Genomic DNA, 20,866 nt, shown 5'->3' on the forward strand with positions numbered 1-20,866 from the left:
CTTCAGCCTAGGTTGGCTTAAGTGGCCAGGATTTGTCACATTCTTCAACAAACTACCTGTTTTCTGCAGGAGAAATGCAGGTTAGAAATAATGTCAATAAGAACACAAGTTACCCTGAAGGGGGATACTTTTGCGACCCCTTTCACAGTTCAGATCCTGAAACTTGGGGAAAGATAAGAATAATTCCTTTTAATCATATGATCTGTAAGAATTTATGGTTAAGAATCCATTTAGAACCAACCAGCATGGGCCAGAGTTGTCATGGCAGTGGGAACTTGAAAGTCTGATGTCATCTAGCTGTCAGTAAGAAGTCAAGAGGTGGACCTGCATGGGAGTCTCTGAAAACTTCTCTGGGATTGCCAATAAAACTGGAGTACTGGAAAGACACACTGTCCCTCTCCTCTCTGAGAGGACCCATTCTCTCCCTTGAGAATGTCTCCTTTACTTGTTCCTATACCTTCTAATAAATACATTGTCTGTTACTAAATGACCTGTCTGAAATCTTTCTGACTTGAAAGCAAGAATCAGGATTTGAGGAAGGGGTGGTTCTTCGTGATGTCTCAATTTCCCAGAAGAACCCAGCTCTGTAACATCTTGAAATGTTTTTGATGCATTTACTTTGCTTCACACACATTGTTCAGTCCTTGTTTTAGCCTAAGCACCCAAAAGGTCAAAAGGCAAATGAGACTCAGAATAGTTGAGGAACAATATATTCTGAAATTAAATCCTTAATGCTATCAATAGCTTTTATCATTAGTTTCTCAAAATCTGCTCCCTCAGTTTAGATAAGAAAATTATCTTGTGACAATAAAGAATTTACTTACAGGCATGGAATCCAATAGCTTAGTATCGTATTGTTCCTCTATTTCTTCTAAAGCTATACTTTTAAGGAAAGTATTTTGTAAATAAAATCTCTGCTCTAAAATAAATTTTAGTAGTTTTAAAGACCTGTCTATATGCTTCCTCTTCTTTCTGTCTGCTCCTCTTTCTCCTCTAGTCATCTAATATTTGTTTTACAACCCCCTAGTTAAAATCTTCTGTGGACTATTCTTGGACTATAATTCTGTCCTTATCCCTGGATTAGCTAGAAAACACATACTTTTTTGTTTTTGTTTTTGCTTGTGGATAATAACCTGCATTTAATACTAAAGGCAGTAGAGATATAAAATGCAACTATCTTTCCATTTTTAAAATTGTTTTATCTACAACTCAACTTTAAGGTCCAGAGTATAGGAGATTTATAAGTCTTATGGATTACTAAAAAAGAGCCTGAGGTTTTAGAGTCAAATAAATTTGAGTCTGAAACTTAATACACTTGCTTTCAAGCACCTAAATCAATTCTCCAGGCATTACTCCAATGTAAAATAAAAATTTGAATATGTAAACTGCAGAGTGCTAGAGTTTTAAAGGAGATACCGTGTAAAGCTTTCAGCTCTGTGATTGTAGGTATTCAATAAAGTTACCTTTCTCCCTCATTGAATCTTACAAGAAAGATAGGAATGATTGCTATTTAGGAATGGGGAGATTATCAGAAGGCAGGAGGAAAGGAGTGGGGGTGAGAATGGCCAGTGGTAGGAATGAACATAACCATCAGAAAATAGTCTTCTAAAGAATCTTGAATGGTATGACTCTATTTTGTAATGGAGAGCCACTGACACCTCTTTTAAAGAAATAATGTGATGAAAACTCTATTTAATGTGGATTTATTTGGAGATAAAACGAATTGGGAGAAAGCTAAGCTGAAAGGCCATATAGTTTTTTTTAAAATATATCTTTAGTTGTTGATGGACCTTTATTTTATTCATATATTTATATATAATGCTGAGAATCAAACTCAGTGCCTCACACATGCTAGGCAAATGCTCTATCACTGAGCCATTACCACCAGCCCCAGCCATGTAGTTTCATACTTAGTCAAATTTCCTGTCTGTAACGAGCAGATTGCACTGATACCTTCTTTGAGGAGTACTCTTGTGGTAATGAATGTATGGTATGATTTTAAAAATGTTTGGGTTTTGTTTCTGATTTTTGCCACAGAACTTCAAAACTCCTTGGGATTTCTATAGTAATAAGAGTGTTTTTGTTATTAACAATGAGGCCTGTTCCAATGTATTTGAATCTATCTAATGATGTGATTTATAGTGAGCACCTTGGTAGTTTCAAGGAAGAGACTGCCCATGCCAGAATGACCTTCCTCTAGCCAATAATAATCACATCTACCATTACATTATTCTTCAGTGGCCTTGTTGCCTCTCTATGCAATCCAGTTTCCATGTCTGTCTCACATTCTGCCAGATATAGTTGTATAATTTAAACTACAGTTTTGAACAGGGTTTTGTCTCTTTTTCATAAGTTTTATAAGAGCTCAACAAACCAGAGAGTATTACTGAATTTCTGTCAATATGTTATCTAGGATGTAGTTTGTTGCAAGTAAGATTCCTAGCTTAAAAACTATTTATTTTTGTTTATTTTTAGTTATAGATGGACACAATATCTTTATTTTGTTTATTTATTTTTATATGGTGCTGAGGATCGAACCCAGTGCCTCACATGTTCGAGGCAAGTGCTCTGCCACTGAGCTACAACTCCAGCCCCTTAAAAACTGTTTTAAGAAGGGTATTTAGCTTGTATAAGTCCATAAGCAAGATAGGATTCAGACACAGAACAAATGAACTGATCAATGACCTTATCAAGGACCCAGTTTTTCCTCTTATTAGATCATTCCCAGGGCTCATTTCATTCTAATATTGACCTCTATGTGATTGCAAAAATGGCTCCCAGAAATGACCAGAGTTGCTATATGTTCCTGTTCAGATAGAGTTAGAGAGTAAGAGAGGTCTGATAGAATTTCCCCAAGCTATAAATGTATTGAACCAATTAAGTCATAACTTAGCCCAAATCTGAGCATATGGATCTAAGTAAGCTTAAATTTGAAGTCACAGTAGACCTTAGCTATGTTGAAAAAATATACTGGTAAGCAAATAGCAAGTATAAAAGCTTTGATGTGGGACTTTCCTGGTTCTGCTCAGGGCCAGCAGGGAGAAAGTAGCTAAGGCAGAGAAAGAAACAAGTTCACGGGGTAAAGGGCAAAGAAGCGGAATGGGAAGGGGAGGTAGAATGCAGTTCACCGAAAGAGTCAAACTTTTATTGACTGACGTTAGGAGTCACTGCAGACTTCTCAACAGAAGAATGACATTATTAGTCAAGATTTAAAAGGGTCGATCCACTGCAATATGGAAGAAAGGCTGTATGGAAGCTGCTCTTGGAGACTACAATAATAATCCAGACAAGATAGGAAGGTGGCTCAAACGGGGAGAAGCAGAGTCAGGAAAATGGTCAGATTCTAGATATTTTCTGAATAAACAGTATTTGCTTGCAAATTAAATATGCACTGTAAGGAAATTGAGGAGTCAAGGATGACTCTAGTTTGGAACTAGAAAGATGGAGTTGTGCTAACCTAGACAGGAAGAATATGGGAAGAACAGGTTCAGGAAACAGGATCAAGCGTTGATTTTGCTCTTGTCTCTGGAGTTCAAAAGAGAAGTCTGGGATAGACACATAAACTTGTCTTTGGTACACAGATGGTACTTAAAACCTTGAAACTGATTGAGATCACCAAGGGAGTCAGTATAGAACCAGAGGTTGAGCTGCATGACATTTCCACTTTAACAGTTCAGGAGGAAGAGGAGGAACAGAAGAGGAATATGCAGTGGGAGGTAAGTGGAAAACGTGAGAGAATGTGATATCCTGGAAGTCAGATGAAGAAAGTGTCCAAGAAGGAGGGGGGATCAAGTGTGTCAAAAACTACTGACAGGATGGCATGGTGGTGCATGCCTGGAATCCCAGTGGCTCTGGAGGCTGAGGCAGGAGGATTGCATGCTCAATGCCCTAGGAAACTTAATGAGACCCTGTTTCAAAAAAAAAAAAAAAAAAGGGTTGGAGATGTGGCTCAGTGGTAAAGTGTCCCTGGGTTCAATCCCCAATATCAGAAAAAAAAAAAAAAACTATGACAGATTAGGTAAGATGAGGACTGAAAATCCTATAGTATTTTGGTTACATTTTGGAGGACATGGCTTAACCTGAAAGATAGCACTTTCAATGGAGAGTAGGTTTAAGAGACCATAGGAGGAGAAAATTTGAATATAATGAGAACATCCAACTCTACCCTAAAAGGAAGCAAAGGGGCTAAAAAATGTGGCTCAGTGGTAGAGCATTTGCCTGGAATGTGCGAAGCCCTGGGTTTGGTCCCCAGCACCACCAAAAAGTGCAAAAAAAAAAAAAAAATGGTGTGGTGAATGGAAGGAAGAAGTGGCACCAAATAATTTAGTTTTTTTAGGTGAAAGAAATGATATCATATTTGTATTGTATTGGAACTGAATAGTAGAGATAAGGAAAATAGCTGCCTTTGGTGCCTTTGATTCAGGGACAGGAATAGGACTGAGTTTACAAGTAAAAGAATTAGACTTAGATGGGAGCCTAGACATACCATCTATAGGAAAAGAGGAAAACTGTATGTTAGTACATATGTTAGTAGATAGGTGAATGTGGTAGGGAGATTCTGCAAAAGTTCCCCACCCCCCCATGATGCATCAGTATTCTCAGTAAACATTCTCAAGGTCATCAACTGAGCATGAGGATGGGGGAAGGTTATGGGGATTGAGGAGAGAAGAGAAAGCATAATATAATTTTCACAGACACTAGAAGAATAAATGGAATAAAGATGCATAGTATTAATCCTTGGCAGCATAAAAAGAGTCATAACAGATTTAAAAATGAGTTCAAAATAGCAGGATTAGTGGATTTTTAAAAATTGTTTTTGTCTTTTATAGCTACAGCACAGTACATGGATGCAGAGCCAAAACTTGGAAAGTTAGATGTAATCAAGATGGTAGGGGGCTGGGGATGTGGCTCAAGCGGTAGCGAGCTCGCCTGGCATGCGTGCGGCCCAGATTCAATCCTCAACACCACATACAAAGATGTTGTGTCCGCCGAAAACTAAAAACTAAAATAATAATAATAATAAAAAGATGGTAGATTTGCCAGGAGAGTTCAGCAAAGTGAGAGATGAACCAGGCAACAGAGGTCATTCATAAGGAAGTGATTATAATAATTGACTGTGGACTTTATGGATAAAGAGAAAAGACGTCAAGAGGGTGGGGGCAGAAAAGAGGCAACATGATTTTAGATTCAATATCCTGGTAAAGGGAAGGGTTTTTTAAGTCAGAGCACTAGAGGGAATGATTTAGAAGAATAGGAGGTGTGGTGAGAGAGCAGAATCATGAAACAGAAGTTAGGGATAGCGTAAAGTTAATGATAATGACAAGACTGGGAGTAATCATTGACATGAGTGGCTGAAACAGAGAGTAGAGTGGAGCTCAAGGTCACTGGAGGAGAGGAATCAAGGAACTGAGAAGCTAGGGTAGTGAAAAGTTCATCATCTATACTACATAGATGTTAAATCCCCTAGAAGTAATATAGGATTAGTATTGGAGAGAGTGACAGTAAGTCAGGAACTAGAGTCCAAAAATGAGGAAGAGGAATCAGGTTGGGAGAGAACCCTTGGGGGACAGCAACAGGGAAGATTAGTGAGTGCTGAAACTGATGACATAAAGTTGAAAACTCAAAGACAATTTTAGGATAGGGAGGGAACATGGTCTAATAACCCAGTACTGGAAATGCAGATTTTACATAACCTAGCTTGCACTTAAAATCCTTGCTTCTTGGTGAATTAGCAAAGCAGGCATTTCTGAGTGTTTCCCTCACTGTTATGGTTTGGCTCTTCAATGTTCCATAAAGGTTCACATGATAAAGGTTTGCTCACCAGCATCTGGTGCTACAGGGCAACGGTGGATCCTTTAGGAACTAGGGCCTAGTGGAGGGAAGTGAAGACATGCGGGGCATGCTCTTTCCCCTTTTGGCTTCCCAGCTACCTTGAGGAAAGCAACCTTCCCTACCACACACTCCCACCAGGAGGTACCTCCTTGTTATAGACCCCAAAGTAATGGAGGCCAAAGGACCATGAACTGAAACCCCCAAATAAAAGTTTCCTCCTTTTAAGTTGGTCAAGTCAGGTATTTTGTCACAGTGACAGGAAGCTAATGAACATACTCGCCTTCATTGACTTCCTGGTTTCTCTGCATATTTGAGTTTGCCTCTCCTGTTCTAGAAATTTAAGACTTTCTAAATACAGTACTTAATTGTTTTTTGTCTCTGATGCTCAACATATTCCGTAGCCCCTTTAAGAGATGGAATTTCAAAGGCATTTACACTTTGACAATAAAACCTTAGTCATTTGAATGAAGGGATATGGAAACTCCTGCCAAACAGCACAGATTTTCTCAATTTTCAAGTATGTTTTTATGGAATACTACTTTTTTGGAACTTCAGGTAGGGGTGCTAACTGCTAGTGCTAACTGGGCCATCTCCTCTTCCAGTCTTTAAAGTTGAGATTTTTCTCACCATTTTTGAAGCATTTCTCTCTCTTTTTTTTGGTCAGTGCACTTGTATCATGCCTATGGCAGGGTATGATGGTATAAACGATTGAAGATTTTAAAACAGCTATTTTTCTTAAATTCCATGATGAAGTAAAAGAAACATTTGGTGAAGCACTTTGAGAAAGGAAAAGATGGTCAAAGTTTTATCAGGAAAGTCTAAGGCGAAGAAAATGTACTAAAACTAAATCATAGTATAGAGGAGGGGCTGCCTTCTGAAACACTTTACTCTGATTTGCTTGGTGCCTCTAGTTTTTCTATTGTTGACCTCTATGCCCATCTTTCCCAGCAATCACTCCACGAATGCACTTTTTTTTTTTTTCCATCTGTTTAAATTTGATTAAGAGTTGGGAGGAAAATATGCCCAAAACTTGACAGGGGCTGTCTTCAGTTGAGTGGGGTCACAAGTGATTATTTTCTTCTTTTAATTTTTCTGGGGTTTCTAAGTGTTCCTAATGAACACATATCTCTTCTGACAGAACAACAAGATATAAACTTTTAATAGACCTCAAGACAGCCCTACGTGTTGGCGGACGCCTATAATCCCAGCAGCTCGGGAGGCTGAAGCAGGAGGATCACAAGTTCAAAGCCAGCCTCAGCAATTTAGCGAGGCCTTAAGCAACTTAGTGCAATCCTGTCTCAAAATTTAAAGGGCTGAAGGATGTAGCTCAGGGATAAAGCGCTCCAAGGTTAAATCCCCAGTTATTCCACCCGCTCCCCCACAAAAAAAGACATGAAGACAGAACTCATAATTATCCAGGCCAGAAGACAGCCCATCCCAGGACGGGCAGAAGGGATGGTGGGCGCACAAGTTCCTAAGTCCTGAAATCCTGATCTTTCTCTTTGGTTGTTCTCTTGGGTCACACTCCACCAAGCGGAACAAAAGAACCCTTCAAAACAGGAAGCCAAACAAGAGCCAGAGGCAGGGAAACCTCATTGCCAGGCCCGAGGTCCTTAGGGGCACTCTAGGGAGCGGCACTTTGCGTCACGTGAGGACCGCCCCTTGTGGCGCCAGGGCACTGTATGTTCCGAGGTCTGGGCTGCGGTCGTGGAAGCAAGATTTCCGCGGTTGTGTAACGGGGCGAGGTGCTACCGAGAGGCCGGGGTTCTGCACCCCGCTGTGCCTCCAGCAGCAGCGCCATGGCGGGGAGCTGCGGGGCCTGCGGCGCGCTCTCGGCGCACACACTCCTGTTCGACCTGCCGCCCGCGCTGCTGGGCCAGCTGTGCGCGGTCCTGGACAGCTGCGATGGCGCGCTGGGCTGGCGCGGCCTGGGTGAGTGCGGGGCGGAGCGGGGCGGGGCGGCGGGGAGCCCAGCTGCGCGGCCCGGAGCTTTCCACCCGCACCGCCCCATCTCGGGCACAGGCTTCCCGAGACCCTCACGCTCGCTCGCTTTCCTTCCCGTCCAAAGAAACTTGGGAAGTCTTTGCGGCATAATCAAGTGAACTTGGGAAAGATACCTCAGGACAGCATCGAACTATTCCTGCCTTTTGGTTCGTGGTCTTCAAATAAGAACTTATGTATGATGTCTGTCATTGCGGAATCAATCCGGAATAGAATTTTCATAGTAAATCATTTTGAGAACTTTAACATGTTTATCCTTTGATGTTTACAGTGCGCTTCTGAGTCCCCAACTTACTTACAAATGAAACGCTAAAGTTAATTAGACTGTACTTTACTATCTTAGCCCTTAAACATATCTTGCTTATTTAACAACCTAGTGGAATGAAAGTTTATTCTGAAGAATGACTATTTAGAAAAATTGGTTTCAAAACTCCATTTTATGCAGATTGGAAAGTTGACCAACTGCCTTTTGGAAGTGTTGAGTGTAATCATCAGAAATAATTTCAGACAAAAATCTTTGTTTTGTACAGTGTTTTGGATTAGATTTGATAGCTCATGCTAAATGTGATTATGTCAAAACAGCTTTCATTGTCTGAAATAGTAATTTTTCTTACCAAGAATAGCAGAAAACCTATGAAGAGGAAGTTTTCTTGGTTTTGGATAAACAAAATGTGTACGTTTTCTGAAACTATAGCACTGGACTTCAAGTTATATAAAAATAATTTGTATATTTTAAGCTCTATAATCTTGAATTATGGCTCTTCAGTAAAACATCTCAGAAAGGGCACTTGACTCTGATTTATGGAAAGCATAGATTTTCAGCGTGCATTTGAGAGACAAGAGCTCTTCTCCACCAAATATGTCTGAGATGTTTTTGAGATAGGACATATATATTTGTACCTATAGATTTCCTAGAGTCATTGAATTTGTGCAGGAAACATGTTTTAGTTCAGTGCACAAGTAGTGAATAGGGCCAGGTAGATATCATAAATGAATGAAGCAGGTTGATGGAGACAGTGAAAATATGAAAACCTAAGTCCCATTAAAAAGGGGCAATCAGCATTCAGTCCCTGGGCATTGCTGCTTTCCAGCAAGTGCAGCTTAATTTGCTGGAGATCTTTCTATTCCACAACACTGAAATCTAGATATTCTTGCTTTAAATAGGTGTCTTATATACCCTCTCCAGTTGCCCTGAAAGTTTGATGCTATCACCACCACCAGTGTTTTAACAGGTAAGGACACTGGAGTATAAATTGGTTCTGTAACTTGCCCAAGTTCACACAGCTGTGAGTGGCAGAGCTTGGACTTGAGCCATGACAGTAGATGCAAGGTTTGCACCCTTAACCACAGCAACTCTATACTTCCCCTCTGTGTCCTCTTTTTTCTGCTGCACCTCACAACCTCCCTAAACCATAGCATTTCTGGCTTCAAAAAGAAAAAAAAAATTCTGTGAGCTATTTAAATATACAGCCAAGTTTTCCTAGTTGTGGCAATAAATGAAGATGATTCAAGTTAGGAGAAGAAAGGCTATCTCTTCAGAGCAAGCGAAACAGCCACCATTGCTATTACATTTGACAAAAGGCAAGCAGAAGAGTGGGAAGTTTTCAGGTGTGTCTGACTGCAGACTGGCTAATTCCAGGTGAGCCAGCATCCTCTCTGATTGTTTGGGTGTGCATATTTGGCTTTCTCTAGTTGGTCTTAAGCTGAAAGTAGGAGCAGAAATTAAGCAAGTTTTTAGATATTGATCAAGTCCTGGCAGTTTGAGGCCAATTGCTAGTTGTTTGGCTCCCTAGACTCATTGCTACAGATAGTAGTCTTGGACTGGTTACTGTAGCTAGAAGGCTAGCTTCTTGAGCTTGAGTTGATACTCGTTATAGGCCAGAGTTTTATCTTTACATATAGTCTGGTCATTGTCCCTTTGATTCTCTAGGGGAGGGATCTAAAATATTTGCTCTTTGATATTCCAGCTATAATTCACTGTCAGGGAGTTATGCATATTAACTGCCTGAATCTTGTAGCTGGAAACTGACCAACTGCTTCACAAACTGTTAACTCAGCACTACGGAAGGATGCCCAGTTCAGGGTGTTCGGGGTAACTGAGTTAAATGTGCTGTTTGCCTGTTGACACAGTGAAGGAAGAAAGTGGCAGTGGGATGCAGGAATGGAAAACTTGACCTTTAGGAGGGGAAGGAACAATGATAGAAAATACTGAACCAAAAGGCTGTGCTGGGGGTAGTGGGTGTAGCTCAATGGCAGAATGCATGCTCAGCACAGAAGAGGCCCCAGTTTCCATCCTCAGGGTGAGCGCGTGCACGCTCGCGCGCACACACACACACACACACACACACACTGCACTTTTATGCTTAGGCCAGGTGAAATTCTGAAGGTACAGAGGGACCTCAATTTTAAATGGAAAACAATAACTGTAATAATAATAGGTGAAACTCTCTCAAGCTGATCAGGATTCTTGTGATGTGAACATCAGGCTACATTGACAGAGATGGCTCAGACATCGATCCTTGCAGCCCCCATATTATGATGCAGGATAAGGTAGGCCAGTGGCTGACACGCTGGAATCACCCCTATCAGCTTTCAAATAGAAAATTGCCCCACCCACTCTTGGAGCAGCTAATTCAGTAAGTCTGGGCAGAGTTCCAGCATCTTTTGTTGCATGCCAAGTGAGTAGGAATCTGATGCTTGGCCTGGCTTGGGAACCATGGGTGAGGCCAAATTCTCTTCTACTTCACTTAATTCTTTTTACCTTTAAGAATATTCTACACATGACTCTTCACATCATTTTGTCAATTGTTGTTATTAAAAATAGTGTGATCCTGATATGATACCAGGTTGATGTTAATGACTTTATGGCTTTATGATAGGAGCAAGAGCCCTAATTAGAAAATGTTATTTACTTCATAGACTTCATAATAGATATACAGAACCTCTGGTGATGAGAAACTGATGTGACTCCATTTTTGAGAAACCAGCCTCTACCTCAGAGCAAAGCCTGTCCAAGGAAGGGGGTGTGACCCTTGTCCTTGGAAAAACCCACAGAGAGCTCCTAGGCACATACCCACCCTACTGAGTTGTTTGTCTACAAATAACAGGAGAGATCTGCGGTGCCAGATGTCCCTGACTCAGTTAGGCTAGGTGGTTTAGCACGTACACCCCTCATGGCTTTAACCAGTCAGTTCAAAGGAACCCCCCCTCTTGTACTAACCAATCACCCCTACCCAACTTGTTCCCGCCAGTGAGTGTGCTAATCAATGTTAAGAGTTGTTTGCTTTTCCTGAGGTGTGGAATGATTTGCTGTGTGTTGTTGTGACGCAGAGAGTATCCCCAAAAAACCTATAAATCCTCACTGAACAAAGGACTGGGACTCACTCCCTGGGACCACAGTGTTGGGAACGGTTGTGAGTCCAGGCTTGAGCTTGCAATAAAGACTCCTGTATGATTGCATCCAATTCGGCTCTTGGAGGTCTATTGGGGTCCCATGAATCTGGCATTACAGTAACAACTCCTATTATTACATGACCTTACACAGATATTTAGCTTAAATTGGAGCAGCTCACACTATAAAACCTTGTAGCTCTTATGATTAAAGGAGATGTCATTTTTTAGATTCTATATACAGGGTGATATTCAATTATCTTCTTCAAAAAGGAAAGAAAACTGTATAAGTTATTATTAATTACTTTAAAACAATTAAAATGTAAAATCATCTTAGAATATTGAACATTGAATAAAATTTTCAAATAATGGCAGTAATAACAATAGCTGTCCTCTATGAAGTGCTTATTATTTGACAGACACTATCCTAAGCATTTGACATGGATTATCTATTTACTTATCACAAAATTCTCTGAGATAGATTCTTTCCCTGTTTTAATTTTATTGATTGGAAAATTGATTATTAGAGAATTTAAGTAACTCACCTTAAGTCACAGTCTACTAAATGCCAGACTAGGATTCTAATCAAATGGTTGGACTTTAGGTCCCCTCCTCCTCCTCCTCCTCTTCCTCCTCCTCTTCCTCCTCCTCCTCCTCCTTTTTAAATTTTTAAATGATCCTTATTTTTAGAATAGTTTTAAATGTACAGAAAAAATTTAGAAGTTGGTATAAAGAGCTCCTATATCTACTCTATATCCTTCCCATATACTCTATACCCAGTTTCTCCTATTATTAACATCTTATATTAGTATAGTATCTTTGTTACAATATTGACACATTATTAATTAAAGTTCACATTTTATCTGTGCTTCCTTATTTTTTACCTCATGTGCTTTCTTTGTTCCAGGATTCCTTCTAGGTTGCCATATTACATTTAGTTTTATCCTTCACCTCCTCTTGACTGTGATGATTTCTGAGACTTTCCTTGTTTTGGATGACCTTGACAGCTTTGAGGAGTACTGGGTGTATTTCAGCTGGGATTTGTCTGATGCTTTTCTCATTAGTAGACAGGTTATGGATTTTGGGGTGAAGACCATAGAGGTAAAGCACCATTTTAATCACAGATATGTACTGTATATATGAGTTATCACTGTTAACCAGAGCTGAGGATGTCTGTCAGGTATCGTCACTCTAAAATGACTCTGTCCTCCTCTCTCCATGTTGTACTCTTTGGAAGGCAGTCATTGTATGTAGCCCGTAGCTCCCCCCAACTCCTAAGGAGGAGAGAGATATATTTCCTTCCCTGAAAATAGAGTAGATCCTGTTTTTTTTTTTTTTTTTTTTTTTAATACTATACTACTTCTCCCACCTTCCAATGTTCTCTTTAGATCTCACTTATACTCTAAGCTCCCATCTCATTGCTCTGTTCCCCTAAATGGTAAAATTCCTCAAAAGGGCTACTTATAGTCCAGTCCCATTTTCTTCCTTGAAACTTCACCCATCATGTTTTCATTCTCCCTCCTCCTCTTGAAACTCCTCCTCACCATGGCTAAACCCAACCGTCATTTCTCAATATTCTTATTTGATCACTTGAAGCACATTCTTTACTTCTAGAACATTATACTTTCTGATATTCTTCTTACAAATTCTTCTTTGTCTCTTAGAGTGCCCCTGGGCTTAGTCCATGGATCTCTTCTCTTCTGTTTGTTTACTATACCAATTATTTTGAAAATTCCATCTATATGCCAATAATTCCCAAACTTTTAGCCTGGCTCTCTCTCTTAAATGTCAGTCTTCTTTATCTATTTGTCTATTTGACAGTATCTCTAACCTAAGAAATGCCCCTCCTCCCAAAGATTTCCCATTATTTAGGTCAAAATATTAGTCTTTTGGGCCCAGTGTGGTGGTGCACACCTGGAATCCCAGCAGCTCAGGAGGCTGAGACAGGAGGATCTTGAGTTCAAAGCCAGCCTCAGAAACTTAGCAAGGCACTTAGCAACTCAGTGAGATACGTCTCTAAATAAAATATAAAAAAGGGCTGGGGATGTGGTTCAGTGATTGAGCACCCCTGGATTCCATCCCTGATCAGTACCAAAAAAAAAAAAGTTAGTCTTTTGGGACTCCTTGCTTATTTTACAAACCGTATCTTGTCTCTCAGCAGTTGATGCTATTAACTCTGCCTTTAGGAATTATTTACTAATCTAACCACTTCTTATCACTGCCACTTGGTCCAAACCATCAGATCTCACTTTGATTATTTCAACAGTCTCCTAGCTGCTCTTGAGTTTCTCAAAACTCTTTTCAGTGCAGCAGTCATTGAGCCTGTTAAACAGGTAAAACATATTATATTGGTTCTTTATTCCGAACCTCTGGTAGCTTCCTGACTCACTCAAGGTAAATGCCAAAGTTCTTCATGGCTTCTCTTGCTTCTTTCTCCCTCTTATTTGCTTAACTTTAACACATTAGCCTCTGTTCCTTGAATAAGCAATGGCAGTTTTCCCTGCAGGTAACCTTAGGGACGGCTTCTTTTCTAGCATCATGTTTTGTGTAACTATTATCTACCCTGACCATTTTAAAAAGGATACTCTTCCATACCTTTCCTCTCCTGCTTTAGTTTTCTCTATTATCACTTTTATTTTCTCTCACATACTTCTTGTTTGCGTATTGTCCACCTAAACATAAGTTTCATCAGGTCAGGGACTTTTTTTTTTTTTTTTTAAATTTCATAGTGACTTTCCTAACATCTGAAATTTACACTTGGCATAGAGTAGACATTTGGTAAATCTCTGTTTTGAATGAACTAACAAATGAGCAGATGTCTATTAAATGTCTAAAACCTCTTTGGACAGAATCTTAGACAAAGCATTATATTAGATGCAACATTGGGGCTCCTCCTTGTAAGGATTTTCCAGTTTGCAAGCAACAGACCTATATACATGTTACAAAGAAGTTAAATAAGGGAAGGATGTATGGGAAAATTGTATTGATCATCATCTGGATATGAAATTCTACAAATTCTGAATTGCACACTGAAGTGCTGTTTTTGAGAGTGAACTTTTCTTTTATTGTCTCCCAGAGTATTTATGTTAGGTCCTTAACTGGTTTCTAGTTTTGATAGAACCAGACAGATAGAGAGAGACCTGAGCAAACATGCATGTTTACTCCCACACCTGGCTATAGAATAAATCTTATTCAGACATGGGTTAAAATGTACACAGAAACTTAAGCCTAGGTATGACTAAGTATTATCTCTTGTAAAATGTATTCACTACAGAGTGTTTATTCTTACAGTCTGGGGTGAGGGATAGAACTAACTTAGATTTTTGAGTCTTATTTTATTTTACTTTTTTGGAATTAAAAATATTTTTAATTTTATAGGTCATTTTAAAAATGCCTAATTTCTTTGTAGACAGATATCTTTCTGTTACCTAAAAACAAACTTTGTAAGATGTTGTCTTAATTTCCCAGGGCTTTTGTCATGTGGTCATATGCAAATACGAAGGTTCCAAATAGGGGTGTGTTGCAATATTCTAAAAAACCCCTTCAGAGACATATTTGCATATGGAGACATGATTTCTGCAACCGAATTCCCCAGTGGTTAGCACTACCTAGACAGTCCTGCACTCTCAAAACAGTCTCCAAGGACCTTTGAGCATCTACTAATAATAGCACTTAAGCAATGGTTATCTTCATATAAACTGATTTCTCAACTTAGCAGATCAACTTTTGGGTTATATGTACCAAGATGCCTTTCAACAACAGACTTGCCTTCTAAAAAGTGCTTTAAAATAATGCTGAACTACAGCTTCTTTTTCTAATTTATTTTTTCAACTTGGAATACTCTTGACTTTAATAACACTACTAGTCATTGGAAACTTTCCATTTTATTTTTATTTGATTTGTACTGTGCATAAAGTCCTGTATTCTGAAAGGGAAAAAGCAATGAAGGTTTGGCAAAAGCTAGGAATAGTGGAGAAGTGTATTCTTGTTGCATCATGTAGGAGCTATTGTTGTGTAGAATTGGATCTAACAGAATCATACATTTTATGAATGCTAGGAATACTCTGTAGTGGTGTGTCTATTCAGAATGCATCGTCCTTAGAGAAAAGCTTTTAAGGCTGCACCATGAATCGCCAGTTAGAGAAAGCATAGTTCATCTCTTGTCCTGATGGCAATCCATACATGTGGGCAGTATTTGTTTTGACAGAGTCCTGATCAGTTTCTCACTGAGAACTATTGTTAGAAAAATGCCTTTGCCTAATCCAGCTTTGCAGGTTCAGACTGCTTTGGTCAGCATTAGGAAACTAAAAGCCCTAGCTCATTTGGCATCTGTTCATTCATATTGCAGCTGAATCTCAGGAATGTGCTTAATAGAGAACATCTTACACTAGCAGTTCCTCAGTCACATATAGGGATGGGAGACCACAGAGTTATGACCCACTGCACTTTTAAAAGGAACAGTCACAAACTAACTAAGAAAAAGAAATATTGGAAGTGGAATTATGCAGGAAAATGGACTCCCTCTGGAATTTAGAGCATTAAATCTAGATTCCCCTAATAGTTATAAACTTTTCCTTTCTTATTGTGAGAATTATGTGAATATAAAATTACACGTTTTTGCGGGGAGGTGGATAGGGGGGATTGAACAGGGACACTGTACCACTGAGCCACATCCCCAGCCCTGTTTTGTATTTTATTTAGAAACAGGGTCTCACTGAGTTGCTTAGTGCCTCACTTTTGCTGAGGTTGGCTTTGAACTCGAGATCCTTCTATCTCGCCTCCCAAGCCACTGGGATTACAGATGTGTGCCACTGTACCCGGCAATGTTTTTACCTTTTATAGGTAAATAGAGTATGTGAGATTCCTGTGACTATTGCCACTGATGGATCTTTCAAAAAAAAAAAAAAGTGAAACTGCCATCACTTTTCAGAAATCTGAGATTGGTCCCATTGTTTTTAGAATTAAGTTTAAGTTTTTGTGCAAAAACCCAGGTCCTCCATCTGTCATTCAGCAAATATATACTGATCATCTAGGTGCTAAGCATGTTCCTGGATATACAAAAGCAACATGGAGACTTCATGGGGCTTGTTCTCTTTAATATGAACCTCTGCTCAGGGCGCAGTGCTCAGCTCTGCCCTCTCATGCCCTCTTCATTGTTTCTGAAGCAGTTCTCTATCTGAATCACCTCCCTTCTTCCCTCAGTCTAGGCAAACCTTGCTCCAGTCTCAGTTGCAAGTCTAGCTGAAGTCTTGGTCACCCTCCTTTTCCTTCCCTGACTGCAGTTTCCCACAAGAGCATTTTCCCTTTTGGCCCCTGTGAAATTGTGTGCCAATACGTCTTTTCCCAGATTGTATAGAAGTATAGAAGTATAAAAGGAACTATTTTATTTATTTTTTAGAAAAATATAGGAAAAAGGTATAGAAGGAACTATTTTATTTTTAGAAGGCAGAATTTGTTCTGTGTTATGTAAATATTCATCATTATTCATTTATATGGTACCTTATGCCTAATATTGGGTAAATATTTGCCACTTAATTTTCTAGTAGAAAAAGCAGAAACCTAAACTTCCCCTTTTCTGGAAGGGAATATTCTTTTGATATTTAGGGTTCCCTTACAGGAATGTGAATTTTGAGAATGCAAAATGATTTGAAGACTAGAAGTGTTTTTTTTTTTTTTTTTTTTTTTTTTGCTTCATTTTGTTTTTTTTGGTGCTGGGAATTGAACCCAGGGCCTCCCACATGCTAAGTATGTTCTCTACCACTAAGTCACACCCTCAGCCCTAAAGAATGGAAATGTTTTAGTCTATGCTTTTATAACCAGCAGGCCAAGAAAGATAACACAAATTTAGGATATATTATAGGTGGGAGAGCTTCAAAGAACAGTTACTAATGGGAAGTTTGAGATTGTTCAGTGGGACTGTGGTTTGCCTAAAGTCTTCCTGTAGGTCCAGGGCCACCACTAAACACCTATGTTCCTGCATGCACATCGAGGCCCACAGCCATGCTCTGTTTTGACTGAAGTCTTTTGTTCTTGGGAGATAGGACAGTTTACAGGGCTGAGAGTTATTTGTTGGTTTCCAGATGAAATTCTAAATTCTAGCATACCCTGGCAGTCTTATATGCAGTATTTACACATATTACAATACTTACAGTATTGACATAGTATGAGTTTGCTTTTTGCTATTGGGAAGAACACTGGGTCCAGTGCATCTGTCTCCCATCCAGTGGCCCAGCATTCCAGGCTTCTTCCATCATGAGATACCCCCTTGTCAGCATGTGCTTTTACCACTACTGCAGCAAGATTGGGAACCTGGTAAATTGTGCCTTGACTCTTCAGTGTTTCTGCTGGAATAGGCGCATTACTAATGTTACAGAGAAGAGAAATGTAATCCTCCATAATGGGGTAGGGAATTGGAAATAATGGAGAGCATTGGTTATGTCCACCACATCAATTTTTGGCTCAAAGAACGGGCAGTAGTGGCTTCAAATCCTTAAGAATTGGTCTCCCTTTAGAAATACTCATTGCCTTAAACATGGCTCAATGTCTGTAAAACACTTCTGTAGTGGAACTTTTCCTGGGTCTTTGTCTTAGTTAGGGACCTATCTCCATGCCCCACTGGTGTATGCAATTACTGTACCCTGGCTCATCATAGATAACAGCAAATGTTTGAACACCCCAATCCACAGTATTCTTTCAAGGGTTTCTTGAAATAGCTAGCTAAAGTGTTCATGACAAATGTGTCTCAACCAAAAAGCCAGACCACATATATAAAAAAGAATAGCAGTTATCTCTCATTATCCATAGGGGATTGGTTCTAGGACCTATGGGATTACAAAATCTATAGATCTCAAGTCCCTTATATAAAATGGGATAGTATTTGCATATAACCTATCCACATCCTCCCACATACTTAAAATCATCTCTAAATTATTTAAAATACCTACATCAATGTAAATGGCCACTGAAATAGTTGTTATACTGTATTGTTTAGGGAATAATGACAAAGAAAAGAAGTCTTTACTTGGTCAGTATAGACAATCTTTTTCTGAATATCTTTGATCCATAGTTGGTTGAATTTACAGATGCAAACCCAACAGATATTTAATCTGTATATTAAAGAGCATCACACACCAGATCTTACCAATATTTTTGCTCTACAATCTTCCCTTTTTTTTGTAAAGATAGCAATCTAAAACATATTTGGCATTTGGATAGTTTTTTTGCCTCTTCATGAGATACTGTCTCCATAAAAAAATAAGGAATTAATAATATATTCTTGCCAGAACTTAAAATAAGGGGGACAAGTAAAGACATTCCAACTCAATAATGTCAGCTATTTCATTAAAGCTAGTTTTTTTTCCCCCTTGTAGCCTAAACATGCATTCGAATTGAAAGTCACATTTATCCTCCCTGTTTGATATGTGATCACAAAAGATGCCAGTCTCTTTCACTCTATTCTCCTACAAGAAGTGACTGGATTAATTCAAGATGTAACTTTGTATGTATTAGTCAGGATAGACTATGGTGTGCTTCAATAATAAACAATACCAAAATATTAGTAGTTTGACATAGTATAAGTTTGCTTTTTGCTGTTGGGAAGAGCACTCAGAGTCTAGTGCATCTGTCCCGCATGTGGTGACCCAGATTCCTAGGCTTCTTTATTCATGAGACAACCCTAGGTCAGCATGTGCTTCTACCATTGCTGTAGCAGGGTTGGGAACCTGGTAAATTGTGCCTTGACTTTTTAGTATTTCTGCTAGAATAGACACATACCTAACCTTACATGGAAGGGAAATGTAATCCTTTGTAATGGGGTGGGGGATTGGAAATATTGGAGAGCATTGGAACTATCTACAATATCAACTTTTGGCTCAAAGAATGGGGTGGGGGGGAGTAGTGGTTTCATATTCTGAACTTTTTCCACTTTCAGGTTTTGTTGAGAGTCCCAGCAAGAACATAAAGTTGAAGTAAATTGAATATTACAGCAAACCAGATAGAACCGAAAATTTGGGGAAAGAGGTTACCATATTAAAGCAGAAAATGCTTGCCTTTCTGATGTCTTGATTTCAAATACTATAACTTGTATAGCAACTCCTTAACACAAACTTTGGACCCTGAAACAGACTTTAAACAGAAGAAAGTTCCATAAGGCTAATCATTTCCTTAGATCTGAGCATCTGTTTGTCTTTTGAAAGGACATCAGCCTTTGAAGAATATCATTGGTAGATTGGAGAGTCCTTTAACAAAGTTGATTTATTTGCTCTTTGAGGGTTCTTTCCATATTCATGTGTGGCAGGGAGAAAAAGGTACTGAGTCTCCATCACTAGTTATTGTGGTATACTGGGATCACCATGATCAACTTCAGATGATAGTTGAATTGTATCCACAGATCATTATCTGGGATCCTACATTTTTTAGAGTCTCTGGAAGGTAAAGCAATGAGGGAAAGCTGCTGTTACCATCAATGACTCAAAAGCACATTGTTAATCTTAGAACTCAAAATGACTTATATTATTATAGGAACTTGTATTATTATAGGAACAAGAAAGCTACCTTTCTATCATTTGCCTTCTCTCACCCTCCCTTGCCTACAGTACACTTTAAAATTTGAAAGTTGTACAGCAAGGTGAAATAAGTTTTCAGTTGAAAAATCCTTTTAACTCAGAGTACAAAAAACAATACACTTTTAGTACCACTTTAAGGTATTTTTACAAGATCCAAAACAAGCCATATACATGGGTCTCGAGCAGTGAAGAAAAGCCTAATATCCTTAGTGAAACATTTTCCTAACCCACCCAGATACTAATTTTTAATTACTCAAAAATATTCAACAGCAAAACTATGTGGAACAAGCATTTAAAACACTCTTGCATGAAAACCTCAACATCTGAAGCTAACTGTATTACCAATAAATAATACCCACCCTGAAAGGGGTGAGGAGGAAAAGAATTAACCTAAATAATTTTGGAAAACAGCATCATACTGGATGCCTTTAAGCTAAGGACAAAAAGAATTATTATGCTCTAATTTAGTGAATGTGTTTCTCATGGGGGTAGGTTAGCAATTCTGAAAGTACTTTATAAAGTGTAGTAGAAGTAAATGAACAAGTAAATATAGCATCAATGATAAGAGTAGATTAAGTTACTAAGGAGGAATGACTAAAATGTGAACCTCTGGGATTGGATTAGAATCAGAGGTACTAGAATAAGCTCTTGGTTTGTAATATGTATACATACAGATAGAGAAATGTGGATTTGTGGACTAGTGTACATCTCTATTTATTAGCTCTGTCTGCTTTGAGAGCCTCCAAGCAATGGAACTGTAGCCACCATGAGCACATTTGGTACCTGCATCTTAGCTTCTAATCACCACTGAAAACTTGGGCAAGTAGTTAATTCCAGTGCTGGGGAAGGGGAAATACAAAATAAGCCTTGAGCATCTTGTAGAGTCAGCAACTAAGAAAGTACTTAAATAAAGATAGGCCTTGTCAGAACATAGGAGCCAACCTAGACAGACAAAGCTAGAACCGCTTCAGCAACAAAATAAATAATGATAGTGTGTCAGTCAGTTTTTTGCCACTGTAACCAAAAATGAAAAATGAATCACTTAGAGGAAGAAAAATTTATTTTGGTTCATGTTTTTT

At 39.0% G+C, this 20,866-nt stretch overlaps 1 protein-coding gene across 2 annotated transcripts in view; it reads left to right on the top strand.

Moving 5' to 3' along the window:
* The first annotated feature begins 7,411 nt into the window (after nt 1-7,411).
* Irak3 (interleukin 1 receptor associated kinase 3) overlaps nt 7,412-20,866 on the top strand; it is a 59,333-nt gene continuing 45,878 nt past the window's right edge. Inside the window, exons 1-2 of one of the 2 annotated variants that reach the window (XM_058574597.1) lie at nt 7,716-7,764; nt 8,998-9,065. Coding sequence is in view for 1 of the 2 variants with exons in the window: in XM_046430662.2 (XP_046286618.1) it covers nt 7,632-7,764 (133 nt within the window). In the remaining variant the exon portion in view is untranslated. Of the gene's footprint in view, nt 7,765-8,997; nt 9,066-20,866 lie in introns of both variants that reach the window. The other variant, XM_046430662.2, reaches the window with a different exon arrangement.

Source organism: Marmota monax, unplaced genomic scaffold, assembly GCF_021218885.2.
Source record: "Marmota monax isolate L192 unplaced genomic scaffold, Marmota_monax_Labrador192_F-V1.1 WCK01_AAM20220418_F8-fsc00056, whole genome shotgun sequence".
Classification (NCBI taxonomy): Eukaryota; Metazoa; Chordata; class Mammalia; order Rodentia; family Sciuridae; genus Marmota; species Marmota monax.